This window comes from Phoca vitulina, unplaced genomic scaffold, assembly GCF_004348235.1.
Source record: "Phoca vitulina isolate PV1807 unplaced genomic scaffold, GSC_HSeal_1.0 scaffold11, whole genome shotgun sequence".
NCBI classification, from domain to species: Eukaryota; Metazoa; Chordata; class Mammalia; order Carnivora; family Phocidae; genus Phoca; species Phoca vitulina.
The window spans coordinates 19790384-19809894 of NW_022589714.1; the positions used below are offsets into that span (position 1 = coordinate 19790384).

Genomic DNA, 19511 nt, shown 5'->3' on the forward strand with positions numbered 1-19511 from the left:
CAGAGGGGCTATTTTTGAAAAATTTGGCCCACTTAATCTTTTGCAAGTAATTAATTTTCTCTGGTGCAATAACACTGTCATTTTTTCAATGTCTTAATGTCAAAATGCAGTGAGAAATTTGATACCTATGTGACACGGCTTATCATTTCTGAAGTACTAAAATGTTAAAGAATATAATTTAAAAATGTATGGTATTTTGAAGTAAGTCTTATATACTATTTAATGCAGATTTGTGCTACTCATGATATATAGTGTAACGCCTATAGATAAAACTGAATAACAAATTTTGCTCAGGCCTTGTCCCCATTAGACAAGGAATTCTTTCATTTTAATAGCAGAAACCATAAAAACCCAAACCCTAGGAACTGAGCGGTTTAGCACTGACTTATAAAAATTAGCTTTCTGTCACATCACTTTTTCCTTCAGGCATTTTCTCAGAGATTTTGGCTGATTTGATTATAAAGCAGAAGGTTAAATTCTCACACAGTGATCATTAGGAAAAAATAAACAGAGCAAGTACTAAAGCTGGCTTTGCACCTACTGAATGCTGCAAGTGTCTGTACTCATTTGATATGCATCTTGCAAAGCTCGGCTGTTCCCAGAAGGCCACTCCATGAAGACTGAGAGAGCAGCGTCTGCTAGTGGTGCCTGTGCGTCACAAAGAACAGAGAGAAGCTTTATAACAGAGATGCTAGAAGGCATCACATAACTGGGAGGCAGGCTAAAGAATTGGGTTTGTACATTTTCCTGCCTCAAAAAACATGCATATGAAAATATTACGTTGATGATTTTTATAGTGCATGTGAATCACACTGAGAAACCATTGCATTAGCAGGAATTTCTAGGTCTCTTCATTGGCTCCATCTATGAAGCACTTTACTAAAATTGCTTTATTAATTGCTCATTGGAGAGATTTATTTATGGATATAGGATAAAAGCATGACTTCAGAAGCAAACATAGCATGCTGTTCGTGGATGGCGATCATAATTTCGTTGGGTGGGTCATCATACTTTACCTGTGGCATTCAGCGGGCACTGATTGAATGCCAAGTTGCCTGCCGGGGTCCTTTTCCACACCATCGACATCAGATAATCCTCTGGGCATATTTCATAAGGTGCTGCAATTTAAAACAGAGGGATTTGAATGCAGCAGTGTTTGTTTTTCTAAATATTGGCAATAAATAGTCCTCAAATGCATCTATCTGCAGAGCTCTTCCATTTTCTTTAAAGTATATCGTTTACTGAGATGTTAGCGATGTCTTCATAAACCAAAAAACCACCACATTTCATTATCTATGAAATCTTCACAAAAATGTTCTTTCTTTTGAAAGTGCTTACTATGGAGACTTTTTTAAAAAGTCATTTGAATTTGCTTATAAATTGAACATTACATTCAAGCCTATAAATAAAAAATCTTTCCAATATTCATAATGTTTTGAAATATTGTGCAATAAAATGATTTCCAATAAACTGAAAACCATATTTGAATTATTAACTCTAAGTGTTAAGAGGAAATAAACACAAAGGGCAAGAATATGTAACTTTTTATTCTTCATACAAGAGCAATGATGTCAATCACACGACATCATATAAAAATGAACTGATTTGATCTTTTGGCCTTTGTATTTTCAAAAACTCAATTAAATTACTGAGACGAGAAAGTTATAGGGAATTCCAAGAATTACAGAGGTATACCAGAAATATTTTAATAGGAGGCCAAAGGACTTGTGAAGTCTGTCTATACCGTGTTTTGCATTAAACCTCACACCTTGCTCCTAGAAAGAACACACCAGTCCTTTCTCTAGACACACCTACTCTTGTGCCTTTCACACAGCACTGCCACGTATATGCTCACATATTTGTGTTCCCTAGTTGCCTGGCATCTTGTTATCTTCTCATCTCAGTATCTCCCACCTAATGGTTTGGCGCACAGAAGTTGTTCAAAATTGAATAAATAAATGAATCAATATTTGATATATAAATACTTTTAATAAGTAAATAAGGACCAAAAAAATAAGTACCTAATATATATATATATATACATACATATATGAGTGTGACTTCCAGGGAGAGACAATATACTATTTAATCCATGATAATCATAATCTACAGATACTGATTCTACTTCAGAATTTATGAGCTCATTAGGATACATTATAATTATCAGTGGGGAAGAATACAATTTGAGAAACTACAATCTTGAAATAATATTTTCTTTATCTGGGATAGCAGGGCTGGAAGCATCTTCTCTTCGTGGGGTGGGGATCGGACAAAATGGGCAAAGTGGTTCCCAGCTGGCTAGTCTCCCTGGTCAGTGTGGAAGTGGGTGGTTGCGGGTGCTTGGCTGGTGGTAACTGCGGCATCCCTTAATTTATTTTTGTGCTGTTTCTGTTCTCGTGATATTGGAGAAAGGAGTCCTGTGGAGGGGCTGTCCCTACCTTTGCTTGAGTTGTACCATTTTTTTGTGATTTTTAAAAAATTTTATTATTTTATATTTTTGATTTATGGTGACTCCATCTCTATTCATCACCACCACTCTCAGGCCAGACTCAGTGTCAAATCCTGCTCTTGGTTCCTGGGAAAGGGCCAGGCCAGCCTGAGCCCTCCTGCCCCCTGTAACAGCCTGGACAGGTTGAAGGGCCCTAAAGGGCACACTTGGCTCCTGAGGGGGGAGGGGTGGTGATGACTCCCCCTAACCCCTTCCTCCTCCATTTGTTCACTTCTATACTTGGTTTTCCTCTGGTACTATCATGTAGTAAAAAGAATGTTTAGAATCTGAAAATTAATAATAATAATAATAATAATTCACCTCTCTGTTGCCTGTTTTCCCATATGGTAAAGGAGACTACTAATCTCTACCTCATAAGATTATTGGGGAAGATTAAATGAGTCCATGCATGTAAGACTTTTAATAAGGGCTCACTATTATTACTATTATTAATACATAGAAATTATCTAAGGAAGGCATTTAACAAAGGAAAAAGCGGGGCATGGATGATTCTGCAAAGGACACAGGGACCAAGGAGCAAGGACCAAGAAAGAACTGTCCAAGTCCCTTGTGGAGGCCTGAGAGAGAATAGCTTTCTAGGACCCCAAAGAAAGCGGTCTCAAGGAGGAGGGAGAAGTCAGAGCATAAAGCCCCATGGAGACAGTCCAGTGAGTAATGCCTGAGATGAGCGCATTAGGTTTGGCCTTTAGGAGATCACCAGTGGGGTAAGGTGGACACATTTTATGAAAATGGGGCTGGTGAAGGTTGAATCGACTGCTAAACCATCCACCAAGCGAAGATTCCCTAAATTGGAAACTGTTGTCTAAGTATTTTAATGCGAACCTAGACTATTAACTCAGCATGAGGGCATTTATCTTGAATAATTGGAAGTAGCCAAGAGGATATGCAGGAAGGCAAAGCAAAGGCTACTGAGTCAGGATTCTAGAATCTAGTCCTGCAGATACCTCCAAGCTCGGTCACCTCAGATAAGCCTCTTATTTGAGGGCCTTGGTGCTCTCATCTGTAAAGAGGAAGGATGTGAAATAGGTGATCTTCAATGTCACTTTCAGTTCTAAAATGTCCACATGTTTAAACCATTCCTCTTATCTTGTCTTATCTGTCCAGGTTGTTACAGGGGGCAGGAGGGCTCAGGCTGGCCTGGCCCTTTCCCAGGAACCAAGAGCAGGATTTGACACTGAGTCTGGCCTGGGAGTGGTGGTAATGAATAGAGGTGGAGTCACCATAAATCAAAAATATAAAATAATAAAATTTTTTAAAAATCACAAAAAAATGGTACAACTCAAGCAAAGGTAGGGACAGCCCCTCCACAGGACTCCTTCCTCCAGTATCACGAGAATAGAAACAGCACAAAAATAAATTAAGGGATGCCGCAGTTACCACCAGCCAAGCACCCGCAACCACCCACTTCCACACTGACCAGGGAGACTAGCCAGCTGGGAACCACTTTGCCCATTTTGTCTGATCCCCACCCCACGAAGAGAAGATGTTTCTGGCCCTGCTACCCAGTCCACCCTCCTGCTATATAGCCAAAGAGGCCAGGACAGTGTCTCCTGAGAGGAGGGGTGACAGTGTCAGGAAGAAAAGGCAAAGCCCAGAGATGAGACTGTGAGAGGGAGGTCAGTCACTGCTAGGCAGCTAGGTGGTGCCCAGATTAATGACAATGAAGGGGAAATAATAGGAAGAAGGAAAAGGTAGCACATGTTGGAGCCACAGTAAGAATTCGATCAGTTTGGCTTCTGCTCCCAGCTCTTACTTGCTATGTTGCAGTCAAGCCTTGATACACACCCTCTACCCAGTTGTGTATTGGCAACACATATGTGTTTCTTTGGTTCAGATGTCTTTCTTGAGCTTTAGACTGGCACATCCAACTGCTGAGTGACATTTTTTACTGATTGTTCTCTCTGTTCCAAAGAAATGTCGGAGTCAGTCTGCCTACACTTCAACTCCTACCATTTTTCTCCCTAATGCTGCTTGTTTCCTCTCCTTGTATTCCCTAACTCTGTTAATGATACCTCTAATCTTGTACCCATAACTAAACCCATCAGATTCATCTTCTATTTATCCTTCTCCTCCCTTAACTTACCATGATTCTAACTCCATTGCTTACCCAAGCATCCATCCTGTCCCATCTGAATGAGGGGAACAACCTCATCGGTTCATTCAGCATTGACCTGACACGTGCTAGGCTCTGTTCTAGGGAAAATCAATGGTGCATGAGAGCAGCGCTCTCTGCCTCATGGAGCTTTCAGTCAACCAATTAAACATACCATTACTTGAGTACAACTATGATAAGCTCTGCAATAGTTAATACAGAATGTTATTTCAATCTAAACTTTGAAGAATGGAAACAGGCTTCCTGGAGGAAGCAACACTTAACTGTGACTGACTGTGTGAAGGGCAGCAAGCGCTCTAGGCAGAGTGAACAGTATGTGCAAAGGCCTGGAAGCAGAGAAGAGGTTGGGGCCTGAGACCAGTGGAGCTGGAGGGAACAATTTTAGGAAGAGTGTGGAGTGATGGGCTGGTAGACAGGCTAACATTAGTGCCTGCAGGGCCTCGCAGGCAGCTACAGAAGGGTTAAACAAAAGATCGACATAATTCAATTTTTAATTTTAAGAAGATCGGTTTGCTTTCTATGGGTAACAGGGATGGGAGAGCAGTAGGTAGGGCAAGACAGTTGAAGAGGTTAATGTAGTGCTTCAGCGCTGAAATGATGGTGGTCGGAAAGATGAAGAAAAGGTGGGCACAAGATAAATTTAGAAAGTAGTAGACTAACTGATGTGGGGAATGAAGGACTGAGGGGTTAAGGATGATGCCTGCTTTCTCAGCCAAAGAACTGGGTATATAGTGGAGCTATTTATTCTCTCGTATCTTCTACCTTTAATCCAATTTTCATGCCATATTAACAAAGTAATCTCCCAAATGAAGTTTAATCCCATAACTTGCTGCTTAAAACCTTTCCATGGTTCTCCAGGACTGACAGGATAAAGATAACTATGCTCCCTGTGATAAATAAAGGCCCTTCTAGCAAGCTCCAAGCTAGCATTCCAGTTATGGCTCATATTTATTCTCCTGTGCATCAGCCACACAGAATTAATTGTCATCCTCCAAATATTCCACACCAGGTCACATTCTCCTGTGTTTCTGTAAATGTCAACCAAAATTACTTTAGAATATAAAAAAGAGGAAAATCATAATAAATGTTAAAAACTCACAAAGGACATCATGCATAGTTTATTACATAATCGAATTCCATGTAAAACAACTAGTCCATTTTTAATAAAGACATACCAGTAATTAATCTCTTAGTACCATTACACCTAATTATTCTTTTTTTTTGTTCCATCTACACATCCAACTTCTGTTCAAAATCTCCCTCATTAACTCTTCATTTTTAATCCTTCACTTTCACTTCACTTGTATTTTTTTTCTGTTTTTCAATGTTTTTAAACTTAGCTCCATTGATGAATTTTGAGAAAACGGGTTGCTAGAGCATTCAATTTTTGTTTCTGATTTAATCTTGACACAAAGCAATGAAGAAGCAATTGGCAACCTAGACTTCCTCATTCCCCTGTTGTGGTTTCAGAAAGCTTTTCACACCTATTGTTATTCTGCCAAAAGTTAGCCCCCTTTCCTGCGCCCTTCCCCCACCATCGGCTGTGTGGTCAGAAACTCGGGTAATTGCAAGCGTTAACCACTAGATGGCACGGGTGGGCCAATAGGGCGAAATGTTTACCGGGCTCGCCCTGAAAATGATGAGGTTCAAAATTGAGGTGGGCAGAAGTAGTAACTGTCAGCTGGGGAATATGGGTTAGCGCTTTTTTTTTTTTTAAAGGTACAGTACTTGGGGAAAAAAATAACATTTCTTCTTTTCCAGTAAGTACGACGTTTAGTGATAAAACTAGCCTCAGTTACAAGGCCTTTCAATCTGGCCTCTTACCTCAGCTCCCACCCTCTCCACATTCTCCCCCCCCCCCCCCTTCTGCTACACTGACCCCTTTGATGCTTCTCCAATCCTCCAGGAAGGCTTCTACCTCAGAGCTTGTGCACTTGCTCTTTCTTTCCAGGACATCCCTCCCTCTCCTGCCCAAATGTCTGCATGGTTTGTGTCTTCACTGCCTTTCATCTTTGCTGAAATCTTGCCTTTTCAGGGATTTCCTGACTTCTCTCAAACACTCCCACACCTTCCTCTGTTTTATTCTTCTTCAAAATGCTTGTTAACCTTCTAACTTCTGCATCTTTTTTTTTTTTTTTAAAGATTTTATTTATTTATTTGACAGAGAGAGAGAGAGCGCAAGCAGGGAGAGCGGCAGACAGAAGGCGAGGGTAACTTTTGCATCTTTTTTCCTAGCTTTCTTACTTTGCAGTATTATTATTATTATTAGTTTATTTATTGCCTTCTCCCGCTAGAATGTGAGCACCATGAAGACAATAATTTTTCTGTTTTGTTTCACTCCTAGAGCACATAAGTACTTAGAAGTCTAGCAAATGGTAGGTGAATGCCTATGAACACACTCATATAGTTTAAGCCAAAAATTACCAAATACTTTCAAAAGATCTATTTTTGGTACACCTAGGTGGCTCAATCAGTTAAGCATCCCCCTTTGGCTCAGGTCATGATCTTGAGGTCCTGGGATCCAGCCCCAAATAGGGCTCCCTGCTCAGCAGGGAGCCTGCTTCTCCCTCCCCCCTCTGCTCCTACCCCCTGCTTGTGCTCACTCTCTCTCTCTCTCTCAAATAAATAATCTTTTTTTTTTTTTTAAAAAGATCTATTTTTCCATTACCTCAGTACTTAAGATGACAGAAAATGAGATGATTCTGCAAAGTACTGAGGACAGTGTGTATGAGTGTGTGTATATCTGTGTGTAAGTAGACCAGCAGTAGGTTAAGAATGTTTGCTTAGGAAAAGAGAGGGAGGTTAACTACTATAGTTTTCTTAAAAATTAACAAAAATGGGTTTCCAGGGTACCAGATATTGACAAAAGTTGACTTTTGTAGGGCTGTGTCTGACTTGGTAAGAGTCCATGGAACCCTGTCCAGAATTCTCCAGTGTGATCTATATATATCCAACCACAGTCCTCAATTATTAATTTCCATTTCCCTAATGACAATGTATGGCCTACCTCAACCAGACCAAAAAACAAAACAAACAGTATCACAGTAATTTTTTAAACTTAAAAAAGTCAACACACTTTGTTTTTCTCCATCAATTCATAAAGCCTTGGATTCATTGTGCTTCTTGTAGATGGAAACACAGTGCACAAATAATAAGAAAGGAAGATGCTAGAGGAATCATAGATTCAAATTTGCAAATTTGCAGGGTTTTCAGCACTTTAGTAGTAATGTCAAATCCCATCTGCTTAAAATATTTCAACAAAGGTCATATGGCATTCATTGAAGATTGTATCTTTAAAAAGTTTAGTTCAGAAAATATGTGTATTTATGCTCATACCAAAAGCAAAACAGCCTAGATATTAAAATAAAAATTTATTTTCTTCCATCTTAGGTTTATGAAGCCCCCAGTAGTAGGAAACTTTCTGGGCTCTCCTCAGTGCCCCTTATGGAATTCATTCATTATACAGATACTTACTGAGCACCCATAATGTCCCAATCACCTTGTAAAATACTGCACATAAAGAAAACGAACAAAAATAGCCAGGGTCTCTCAACTTGTAAGATGGTGAGGGAGACACTAAGAGGAGAAATTTTAATACAGTGGATGTCCACTATGATCTGAGAAGTTCTGGCTGCTCTAGGAGTACCCTGGTGGAGAGTATATCAGTAGGAGATTTCCAGAAAGGATAAGCAGGAGTTGGCCAGTGAGGAAGGGAAAAGTGTGCCTTGGGAACCACATGTAGGAAGACCCAGGCAGCAAGGAGAACCTGGTATATCCAAGAAATTGGGAACATTACAGAATGGGTAGAGGTGGTACAAAGAACATTTCAGAATGGCTCAAGGTGGTACAAAGAACCTGGTATATCCAAGAAATTGGGAACATTTCAGAATGGCTAGAGTACAAAGTTGGGGATGAGTAGAGGTGGGTAATTACCGGAGGGGGAGGGGTGACATATGATAAGATAAACTACGAGTTTGAATTTAAGGGCAAGGAAAATTTGTTATAATGTGTTGAACGCTATACATGCAGTTTGGGGAATGGATTGAAGGAAAGTGAGACTGAAGGCAGGGCCTGTGACAACCTAAATGGGGTAATTAGGGAAGGGGCGTGGCATCACGGGAGGTGGAAACAGGAAGGGAAGCCTTTGGATTCAAAAATCTATCTAGGACAGAGAATGGGCTGGGCTCCAGGGCTGGATGTAGGAGGCGAGGAAGAGAGAGAAATAAAAGATGAAAGCCAGGTGTCCAGGAAGAGTGCAGTGCTACAGCCTCAGTCAGAGCACATGAGGAAGGTACCGGTTGGGAGGGTAGACGCGGACAATAGTTTTGAGTTTGAGGTATTTGAGCACCTCTTGGTATTATCAAAAAGGCAGTTGGTGTACGGAACTAAAGCTCAAGACAAAAACATAAGCTAAAGGGAGAGATTTGTGTTAATTTTTTTTTTTTTCCCGTTCAATGCTACCGATGTATATTTTGTAAATTAGAAAATATACAATTAGAAAATATACAATTACATCACTCTCTATGCTCAAAATAAAAACGTATTATTGTAGGGCAATATGAAGGACTCTTGTTTTTTGTGCCTTAGCAAAATGGAACAGCAACTCTGTTCATCAGCTGAAAGATCCCACTGTTTGCTATCACTAGTGCAAAGATATAAAAACCCATTTGTAAGATACAACTGTACTTGAAGTCACAAGTATGTAGTTAGCATGCTGTCTTAAAACAAGGTAGCAATTACCTAGTGATTAGCTGTTAATCTGTCTATTTAAACTGATTTTCTGTCTCTTAAAAATAGCAAAAATTATACAGGGCTTAAATCAATTTGATGTGGAAAATTAGTTTTCACCCCTATGCTAGAATTTCAGCATTAAAGAGAAATTGGTTCTACACTGTAGAGTTGGCATGCAGGAAAAAAAAAAAAGAAGGAAGGAAGGAAAGAAGGAAAGAAAGAGAAAGAGAGAGAGGAAGAAAGAAAGAAAGAAGAAAGAAAGAAAGAAAGAAAGAAAGAAAGAAAGAAAGAAAGAAAGAAAGAAAGAAAGAAAGGAGGGAGGAGGGAGGGAGGAAGGGAAGGAAGGAAGGAAGGAAGGAAAAGGAAGGAAGGAAGGAAAAGGAGGAAAGGAAGGAAGGAAGGAAAAGGAAAAGAAGGAAGGAAGGAAAAGGAAAAGAAGGAAGGAAGGAAAAGGAAAGGAAAGGAAAGGAAAGGAAAGGAAAGGAAAGAAAAAAAAAACATACACTATGCATGACCCCAATTTCAAATTTCACTTGCTGGCAATTCATTAATTCTTATGTTTTGGGAATTCCCTGTGCTGGGGGATGCAGAGGTGAATGACATAGATCTGGTTCCTGTGCTCACACAGCTTACAGCTCTAACTTTCAGCAGGGGAACACACTCATGTGAAGAATTCACGGTGCTGCTAAGGTCTGAGGGGGAAAAGAAGGGTGCTTATCAAATGTGTTTTGTAATAGCATTCCTCACATAGAAACGGTTTTTATCAGTGTCAAGTTGAAAGAACATATAATTATAACAGCAATATGTACATATCACTGTGACTTAGGCACTCTTCCAAGTGCATTACATTTTTTAATTCATCTAATTCTCATATTAAGAATGAAGTAGAAACAATTATTACTCTCTTTTTTAAACATGAGGAAACCAAGGCATTAGAGAAATCACTCCTTGAGGAGGTGGTCGGTAGATCTACGTCAATCAGATAAGCCTCTCAGTTCATTTTCCGAGAATCTTACACTATCACCAAGCATTTGTTGTAGTGGTAAACAAGGTATTTATATATTTTGCAAAAATCTGTCTCTAAGTCTCAGAGGTAGCAAACCACAAACTTTAAATTCATTAGCAGACAATGTGTATTGCATTGCCTGTTTGAGGAGTGGATGGTGTTTATACATACACACCCTGGAAAAAATCTGATTAACTTAGTTTTAATCCTGTATTTCAACTTAGCAGACAAGATCACTCTAGTTCCAACCTGTTAACAAGATTAATAATAATAATAATAATAAAAGATAGCTAACTTTAATTGTGAGGAATAGTTCTAAGTAACTACTTACTAACTTGAAGTGAGACAAGTTTTGTATTGGGGTATGCTGCTACAGAATTGTGTTTATTTGTATTTTTTATATTATCTTAGGAACTCGTGAGGATAACTGTGCTTCATCACCTTTTCCAGGTCAAGGCACATGTAGAAAATGATAACATTTGGAGGCACACTAGGGTAACGGGCAAGACTACTCTAGGCTGGAGGCTGACGGCCACATCCTCCTGTCTTGCCAGCTACCCTGAGGCCTTCGGAATCTCTATCTGTGTATACCTGGGACCAATCCTAGCCTGACAGGTGGCTATGAGACAGCCTCGAGGAGCTCTGGCCTGTAAGTATATGCAGGGCTGAGATTTGGGAAAATTGAGTAACTTGCTATGAAAATACATATTTTTCTTACCTCCAACATCTCAATGATTTATTTCTAAGGAAGGAAGGCTCATGCCACCAACTGTAACTACAAAATAAAAATAGTATGTGTTCTAAGAAAGTCTATTCAAATTCTACTTAGACAAACTAACAGCATTTTGAAAGAATAAAATGATTATGAAAGGTAAGGTATACTACCATAGTCATTTTGAAATTTTTATTCACATACTTTTACACAAATTATTGTATTTTGTATCATATATTGTACTATATACAAATGGTCCAGTTACAATGTTTATGATATGGAATAAAAACATTCAAAAGAGCATGTGTCTAATGGTGTACATTCAACTAGGAAGGGATTTGGGAGTCTGAAAATAGATAACTCATCTGTAATGAGCTGGAATTCTAGCTAAGAGATATAATAACATATAATAATAAAGTATAATAGCAATATATAATAAGGGAAGCACAACGCAAGTCTATAGGGGTTCAAAGAAGAAAGCACTCATGCAATTGTGGGAGAAATAAGAATGATTAAAGGAGGAGACAGTTTTTAATGGGTTGAGCTCCCAAGATGCTCCCATGTCAGCAGGTGAAGGTGGAGACAGGACAGGGACTCTATGGGAGCCCAGGTGAATAACTGCAAGCAGCAGAGTAAGGACAGAATATGTGCTTCCATACCCAGGAACCAGGGATGGGATCCGTTATGTTATGTGTATATTTTATCTATAAACGAGTAGAGGGTGATGACCCTCGAAAGTTAATCAACTGATAGATGGGGATACTAGAATCCTAAGGATTCCGGTATGCACTGAATTGGGCAAGTAATGAGGAGCCATAGCACTTTTTTTTTTCTTTTTAAGCAAGTGAATCCATGACTAAGGTCAAGAAAAGGGGAGAATAATCAGATAAACTTGTGTGGAAGAGATTAGAAAAGGTGGTTGTTGCAGTAATTTGGGTAATGGACAAAGATGACCTGGGCTGGAATTATTTAATAACTGTAATTACCTGTGGCATTTTATAATTTCATACTTGAAATGATCCCTGGAGGCACATCTTATTATCCCCATTTTACATATGAGGACACTGAGGCCCAAAGCCAATCTTTGACTCCACATCCCAGGCTCTTAATGTCACACTGCCCCTCCCCACTAGCAGGTGGTGTCCAGGGGAAGAGAAAGCATGGCCACTGGAGAAAGACTTGATGGAAGTGGAATCCATCACTAGGAAAGGTAAGAATCAGAAATTACTTCAGAGGACAAGATGGATTTGGTGATCAGACAGAAAAGTTCTTCTGCTGACACTGAGGATGATTGGCTACCCCAGCTAGAAAGCTCTATCAGGTGTTTGCAAGAGATGAGACATAAAAATGCAGATTTGTGGGTGCTGCTCACAAGTGATAGTTCCAGACAGACAGGGAGAGAGAGAGAGAGCACCAGGGGCAGGATCTTAGGGTCATTCACAAGTCAGGACATATAAGGACTAATACTAAGGTTTAGGGTTTTGGCAAACTTTAAACCCAAAGAGCAGTTTTACTAACTGCATTAATTTTAATTGTATTAATTTAGAAATAATTAAGTGGTTCCTAAAATATGTTTATTTTTACTATAAAAACAATGTCAGATGAAATGAAGAAATAAAAAATAGTAAAAAGTGCTGCTTAAATTTTCTGTTTCAATTTGAGAATGATCAGCATGTTGCCAAATATTTCTAAATTGGACCAGGTAGGGTAATGTAAGATTACAATAAATTGCTTTTTTGGTTTCTGCCGTGACAGAAGCTGTGAGAGTTTTCCCAAAGTCTCATCTGATGAGCAACCTGATAAGACAAATTATGACAATAATCATCTCCATAGAAACAGGTTTGAATAATGGATGTATAGTACTATCTGGTATACACATTCGTTATTTTAGACCCCAGTGGTTCTTCCTTAATTCTGTCTATAAAGTTTAGCTGATTTGTTGCAGAACTGTGCACTGGAATAGGTAATAAAACTCATGTTTTTCAGGAGGATCAGATACTTTCTTAGACATTTATTAAGCAATAGATGATCTCTCTTGCCTATGGGGTATCTTCAAGTTCTAGTTTATTTCCCTAGTTTTTAGAATGTATCTGTGGTGGCTTGGCAAAAACAAAGAGAACATTGAGATGAAAGACGTCAATACCTAGTGCCACCTACTGTCAACACTGAACTCAGAGGTTGGTTTTAGGTGAGTGACTGGTGTGAACACTTGGGTGCGACATTGTTTGCTATGTCCAAAAATCTTCAGCGAAAACATCTGCTTTAACCTTTAGAAACTGAACAGGTAATAATATAATTCCTTAGAGGATAAACACAGGACATTTGCTAGAAAAATAATAAAAATCCTAATGGAGTAGGGGCCTTTTAAAAATACTATTAGTGATTACCCTTGTGGTTTGGAATGAAAAAGGTGGAACAGGTGCCAATTTATATGTGAGTATTTCAATATAGAGTAGTATACTTTAATTTTACACTCACATATTTGGGTTTCTAATAAGGATTACGTTTAACTTTAAAATACAGTGATCCATGGGCGCCTGGATGGCTCAGTTGGTTAAGCGACTGCCTTCGGCTCAGGTCATGATTCTGGAGTCCTAGGGTCGAGTCCCACATCAGGCTCCCTGTTCGGCAGGGAGTCTGCTTCTCCCTCTGACCCTACCCCCTTTCATGTGCTCTCTCTCTCTCTCTCATTCTTTCTCAAATAAATAAATAAAATCTTTTAAAAAATAAAATAAAATAAAATACAGTGGTCCACACAATTTAGAAGGCTGACTTATTAACTTGTTAAACTTGTCTCTATCAAAAACAAATGTAGTGATGGTGATTAATTCAGCATTCCTCCAACTGGGAACTGAAGAAAGAATAAGTCCATGTGAGCTAAGACCTCATCCTGCTCTCTGACACCTGCCCCCCCCCAAATATTATATACCTGGTTAAGTAGATAGCAGCTAATAACCTTGGAGGGTAAGAGGCAGTGAAAATGTCCTCCTGCTGAGGAAGAGAGTTGTTGGGGATGGGATGGCAGGATTACAGAAGATCTGTGTCCTGCCAGTGCACAGCTTTATAGCAAACGTGTTCCAATGATACCCAAGTTGTTTCTACTACTCTCCATGGAACAAGAACAATAGGGATTGGAGAACTGAAAATCTGAAAATGAGTAAATCATCCCATTTTGTCCACAAAGACTAGTCAATAGCTCTGTTCTTTTTTTAAGTGACAACTCTAAAGAGATCTTTTTGGGTTGAAGAACGAGTTGGCTAGGGAGACTTGAAATGGATTGCCTGTACTAATTGATTACAGGAACAATCCCTCAATATTTATAAAGTGGTATAAACAAAATAAAATTCTGCAATCTTGTTCAGGATAGATCACAATTTTGACCAGTGTGGCTGAAGTGGAGAACTGTTTTCCACTTTTTTGTTAATTTTATCACCTGGTATGTATGTATGTACTTATTTACTCACTTATTTTTACTATAGACCAGTGTAACCCAAAGGGTAATTTGCAAAGGGTAATCTACAGTATCATCAACATCACCTGAGGGTTTGTTAGATATGCAAATTCGAAGGCCCATATTGGACCTACCGAATCAGAAGCTCTGGGGGTTTGGCTTAGGAATCTGTGTTTTAACAAGCTCTCTGGGTGATTCTTAGGTCTGCTAAAATTTGAAAACACATATCTGGACAATGAATAGAGGCGCTCAAAGAAGACAGGAGCTCAAAATAAGCAAGCTTTGTGATTCTTCCTACCAAAGCTAAATTAAAAGAAAATCACTCAGACCCAAATGAAATCTCTTTTGGTCTCCAAAGAAAACATAATCCCATTGGACAGCAACCTTACAGAGATAAGGAATAGTCACTCCCAGAATGGCATTTCTCCTACGTGGGGAGGGGGCTTATAGTCACCATATTACAGGGCACAAATTTGAATACGAGTGCAGTACAATGTTCAAGACAAGTTTGGGATTACAAACATTACTGCTGACTGCCCTTGGTATGAATACTTATGAGTTAAATATCACAAACATTGTTACGTCTCTGGTCTAAGTTGCTATTACTGTGTACATTTATGATATGGCTCTCTTATTTCCCAAGTTTCTCTCAGCACATTCAATGTGTAGGCTTCACTCACCATTTACAACTAGAGCAACTGTAACTCCAAAAGGACATTTTATGTATAAATTAAGTTTAACTTCTACCCATGAATGGCACAACCCAACTAGCATTATTCTTAATGACTAAAGAATAACAGATCCAAGAATTGGAGCTCTAGGAATAGCCAGCCCCTCCCCTGGGAACACAGCAAGGAGGTTCCCGGGAAGCCTGCAAGTTTACGTAGACCAATTCATTAGTAACATCTGCCTTCTGAAGGATATTAACCAGGGAAATATTGGGAAAAAAACACAAAGCCTAAAAATAGTATGTTTTCACACTCTAGCAATACAAAATCAGAGAAGCTATTACCTTTCTACTACTTTAACCCTCAAAGTCTGGGGATGTACAGTGAGATGGAGATCAATGAAATCATTATTTAGTGAATTTGACTAATCTAAAAATTAGGCAACTTAATTGTCTCCCCTGTAGCTACTCTATTCCTCAACTAACGGTATTTAAAATATACATATATAATTTTTTCATCCCTCTAATTCCCTTTTCTTATGAAGACAAAAATAACATCATATTTTTGGTAATGATGTTCTTTTTAATATGTTTACTTTATCTATTTACCAGTAAAAAAATCTTATTCTCTTTGGGAAAATATTTTTCATTTTCTATTTTTAGTAGACATCGTAACAGCTTTTGATTAAATCCAGATGATTAATCATTATTTTCATTAATTATCCAGACAAAGATGTGCGTATATTATACTTCTCCTTCCTGACAACAGAGGATCTCTTGGCAAACTTGATTAATTTGTTTTGCATCCAAATTAGTGAAGCATAAAAATAAATACTAGTAGTTTCCAGCAATCTGAAGAAAAATTAAGAATAAACAGTATGAAAAATAATACTAGGAAAAAAACACATTGTTTTAAAAGAAATATTTTTTGAGGTTTTGTCAGTGACAAAAATAGAAAAATGCCTTAGTAACGGTTGAGAAAATTTGAAAGTTTTCTCAATTTATATTGTCAATATATAAATTTGGAGCAATATAATGGTGGAAGTTAGGATTGCTTCTTATTTTGAATTCACATGGCCTCAAGAATTAACAGAACTAATTTTAGATATTTTTTAAGCTGTAAAAAAACCTTACTGACATGTCATTACTCTTAGAGTCCAGTATGCTAGACACAAAAATAATACATATTGACCACAGAAAAGCAATTGTGCAGAGGTTGGAACGCCAATATATAAATCAAATCCACTATGGAAAACTGAGTTATTTATAAATCCTGCTCTCTTGACAAAATAAGGTGGGAATGAGATACTTGCACACAGAAAAGATAAAGGATAAATAGAAAGGAAATCTTTATCTTGGTGAAAACACTCTGTACAGAGGCAGAGGCATTTTTGAAATTAATTGTCATATATAATTTTTGATGGATAATGCTGATTTGTATAAAGGTACCAGTTTAGGATATTTTCGAAAGCTTGGTAATATATTAATTCATTTTATCCTTGTATAAGCACTAGGTTGTGAATTATTTAGCTGATTCAATAATTCATTTTAATTAGAAAACGTTATTTATATACTTGGTGATTTCAGGAGATTTCAAATCATATTATTGAAGAGAGTAAAAGGAAAATGTTAAGGTTAATACCAAATCCACAAAATATACCACCAATATATAATATCACATATGTATAAAATATAAAAAATTATAGGTTTATGTGATAATTTTTCAAACTGCCTTAAATCATGAAAGCCAGCTAACAAACCTAGCATATAAGGTATAATATCCTTTGAGTAGATATGTAAAATGTTTTCCAAACAGCAGGTGGCAATCTTTGTAAATTTGATTGCAGCAACACCATTTTAACTCTATATATGCAGATGAAAGACAGTTTTAAAAGACCAGTTATGAACCTTGGTATGCTCACACTAGTTTACATAACTTCAAATATTAATCATGACTACTGTCCTAATGAAACTTCTTCCTGGTTATATACATGTTTTTGTTTAAACGCTTCTTACTTCTGATGCACGACAGGAGGAATTTCATAGTACTTCTCTTGTATAGGTCTCCTCAACAAAATCCTACTTGCTGGTTCCTTCTTATTGTTCTGAATTATGTGGCCTTAAGAATTAACAAAGCTAATTTTAGATCTTTTCTAAGCTCTAAAAAAATCTTACTGACATATTCTTACTCTTAGAGTCCAGTTTCTATTGATATTAGTGTTAGACTGTGAGAAGTCTTTAGAATTCTGGCTATGGAGAAATACAAAGTTTTGACTCAGGGTTATCTCTTAGAATGCCTTGTTTTGTTGTTAGTGTTGTTGTTGTTGTTGTTTTCTAAATTGATGTAGTCATGTTTGGTAGAGACAGAAATCTACTGCTTTCTGAACTGAAAAGGAACCTCAAACAGCTGTTCTCTCCATACCTACTGGAACCAGATAGCCAGAGAGATAAGCTAGCTTGCCCACCAACCATTAGTAGCAGCAAATGGACTCTAATAGGGTCTTCAAATTCTTTAAGTTCAGCACTTCCTTTATACCCAGCTGTGAAACTTAGAAATTTCATCCTATCATTTTTCTAGCATGCTTATAGCAACTTTGCCTATGATATCATTCTAAAATCCTAATTTTCATTTATTTATTGAGTCTTCAGTATGTCAATAATACTTTATGGAATGTATGCACAATTTGGAAGGAATCTTTGTCGTAAACGATTTTTTTAAAATATATGATCAATAATCTGGGCAATTTTTGACCTTTCCTTTTTTTCTATGCTTATATGTAAGATCCTTTACCATAACAACATTTCCATTCTTTCACTACTAATTAAGACCTTATGTTTTCATTTCAAAATGTGTTCCTCATAATAGAAAATGGCCCAGGGGCAAGGGAATGGGGATGTCCAAAGTCCTACATGGAGACAGACTAAGAGCAGAATTTAAAAGTTTCTTAATGTCAACATCATCTCTTTATTTTCTCACTTAGCTATCTAACACTTACGTCTTTCTATTTCTACCATAAGTAATAAGAGGCAACTGTTTTTGTGTTCTCAGTAAACAAATATTTCATGAACATAGTGAAAAAAAAGTACCCCCAGCCAATTTAAATCCTATCTAGCCATGTTATTGTTCAATGTGGCTTCCTTTGTATTATCACAGTTTTCAATGTGATTTTGCAGCAAATACCTTAAAAAAACCCATGGAAGAAATAGTCTAGGACACATAAACAGAGGAAACCCCATACATTATGGAAAAAGTAAATTGCCACTTATCGTTAGCAGTCCTCCAATGGAGGAAGTACTGCCCTTCATGATGAGAGTTTTAATCCTTTTTTTTTTTTTCCAGGTAACAAAATGTTTCCATTGAGATCATCTCAGTTCGTTCTCACCAGGACATCGCTGCTCACTGCATCTTCTAACTTCTTCGCCTGTGCCTTCACATTGCTGGCCTGTTATTGCTGCACCCTGACATGTCCTCATTCGCCTTTCCCAGCCGCCATCACAGGACTTGGAACATCCGCTCCAATGACCCCACTGATTCCACTGACCATTGGCTGAAAGAAATGTGTCACGGTCAATGGCAGTAGCCCTACTGCAACTGTTTTAAGAAGTTTAAAATCTGAGGACCATTACTGTTTGCTCAATTTTTATTAATCTACCACTATGAATAAACCCTATTCAAACATTTGACTTGCTAGTCAAATATAGAACATTGTGATTAACCTAAGTTTATGTAAGTTTGTCAGAATCTTCAAATAGACACTGAAACTTACTTGTAAAAAGTACAAGTTCAGTGCTAAACCTTATCAACTTAATCTATATTTGATCTAAGCATCTCCAGAATTGTGTTGCTTTATTAGTGTGACATACAGTAGAATGAGCTCTGGTACAATTGGCTTCATTTACGAGAAATACGTAATTATCTGATTATTCCATGACTGGCATGGTTCTATCACATTGTATAAATGGCAGGCATTCTTTAAATGCAGTCATCAGGCTCACCTGTGCACTCAGGGTTATAGCACTCCCTGCTTTCCGCCCACGGCCCTCTGCATTCAGAGCCCCCATGAGCCGCTGCAGTGCATTGCCGGCTTCTCTGCTGGGTCCCATTCGAGCACGTCACGGAGCACTGACTCCACGAACTCCACTCTTGCCACTGTCCATCAACTGCCAAAGCAGAAAGAGAGACAGTGTAAGGAGATGTTCCAATAGAGAAGGCTGTACAACGTAAAACTAACCCTGGAGGTGAGTCCCAACCACGGGACTCTAAGTGAAGACAATGGAAAGTCATATTGGCATTAAATGTTTTTATTACCCCCCCAAACTAC

At 38.1% G+C, this 19511-nt stretch overlaps 1 protein-coding gene across 4 annotated transcripts in view; it reads right to left on the reverse strand.

Annotated features, from left to right (window-relative positions):
• Window positions 1–19511, reverse strand: part of ADGRB3 (adhesion G protein-coupled receptor B3) — a 708772-nt gene that overhangs the window by 384261 nt on the left and 305000 nt on the right. For all 4 annotated transcript variants that reach the window (XM_032409546.1, XM_032409548.1, XM_032409550.1 and 1 more), the window contains 4 exons: window positions 19186–19350; window positions 18573–18737; window positions 1017–1118; window positions 542–648 (listed from right to left, as the gene is read on the reverse strand). In XM_032409546.1, coding sequence (XP_032265437.1) covers window positions 542–648; window positions 1017–1118; window positions 18573–18737; window positions 19186–19350 — 539 coding nt within the window. The remainder of the gene's footprint in view (window positions 1–541; window positions 649–1016; window positions 1119–18572; window positions 18738–19185; window positions 19351–19511) is intronic.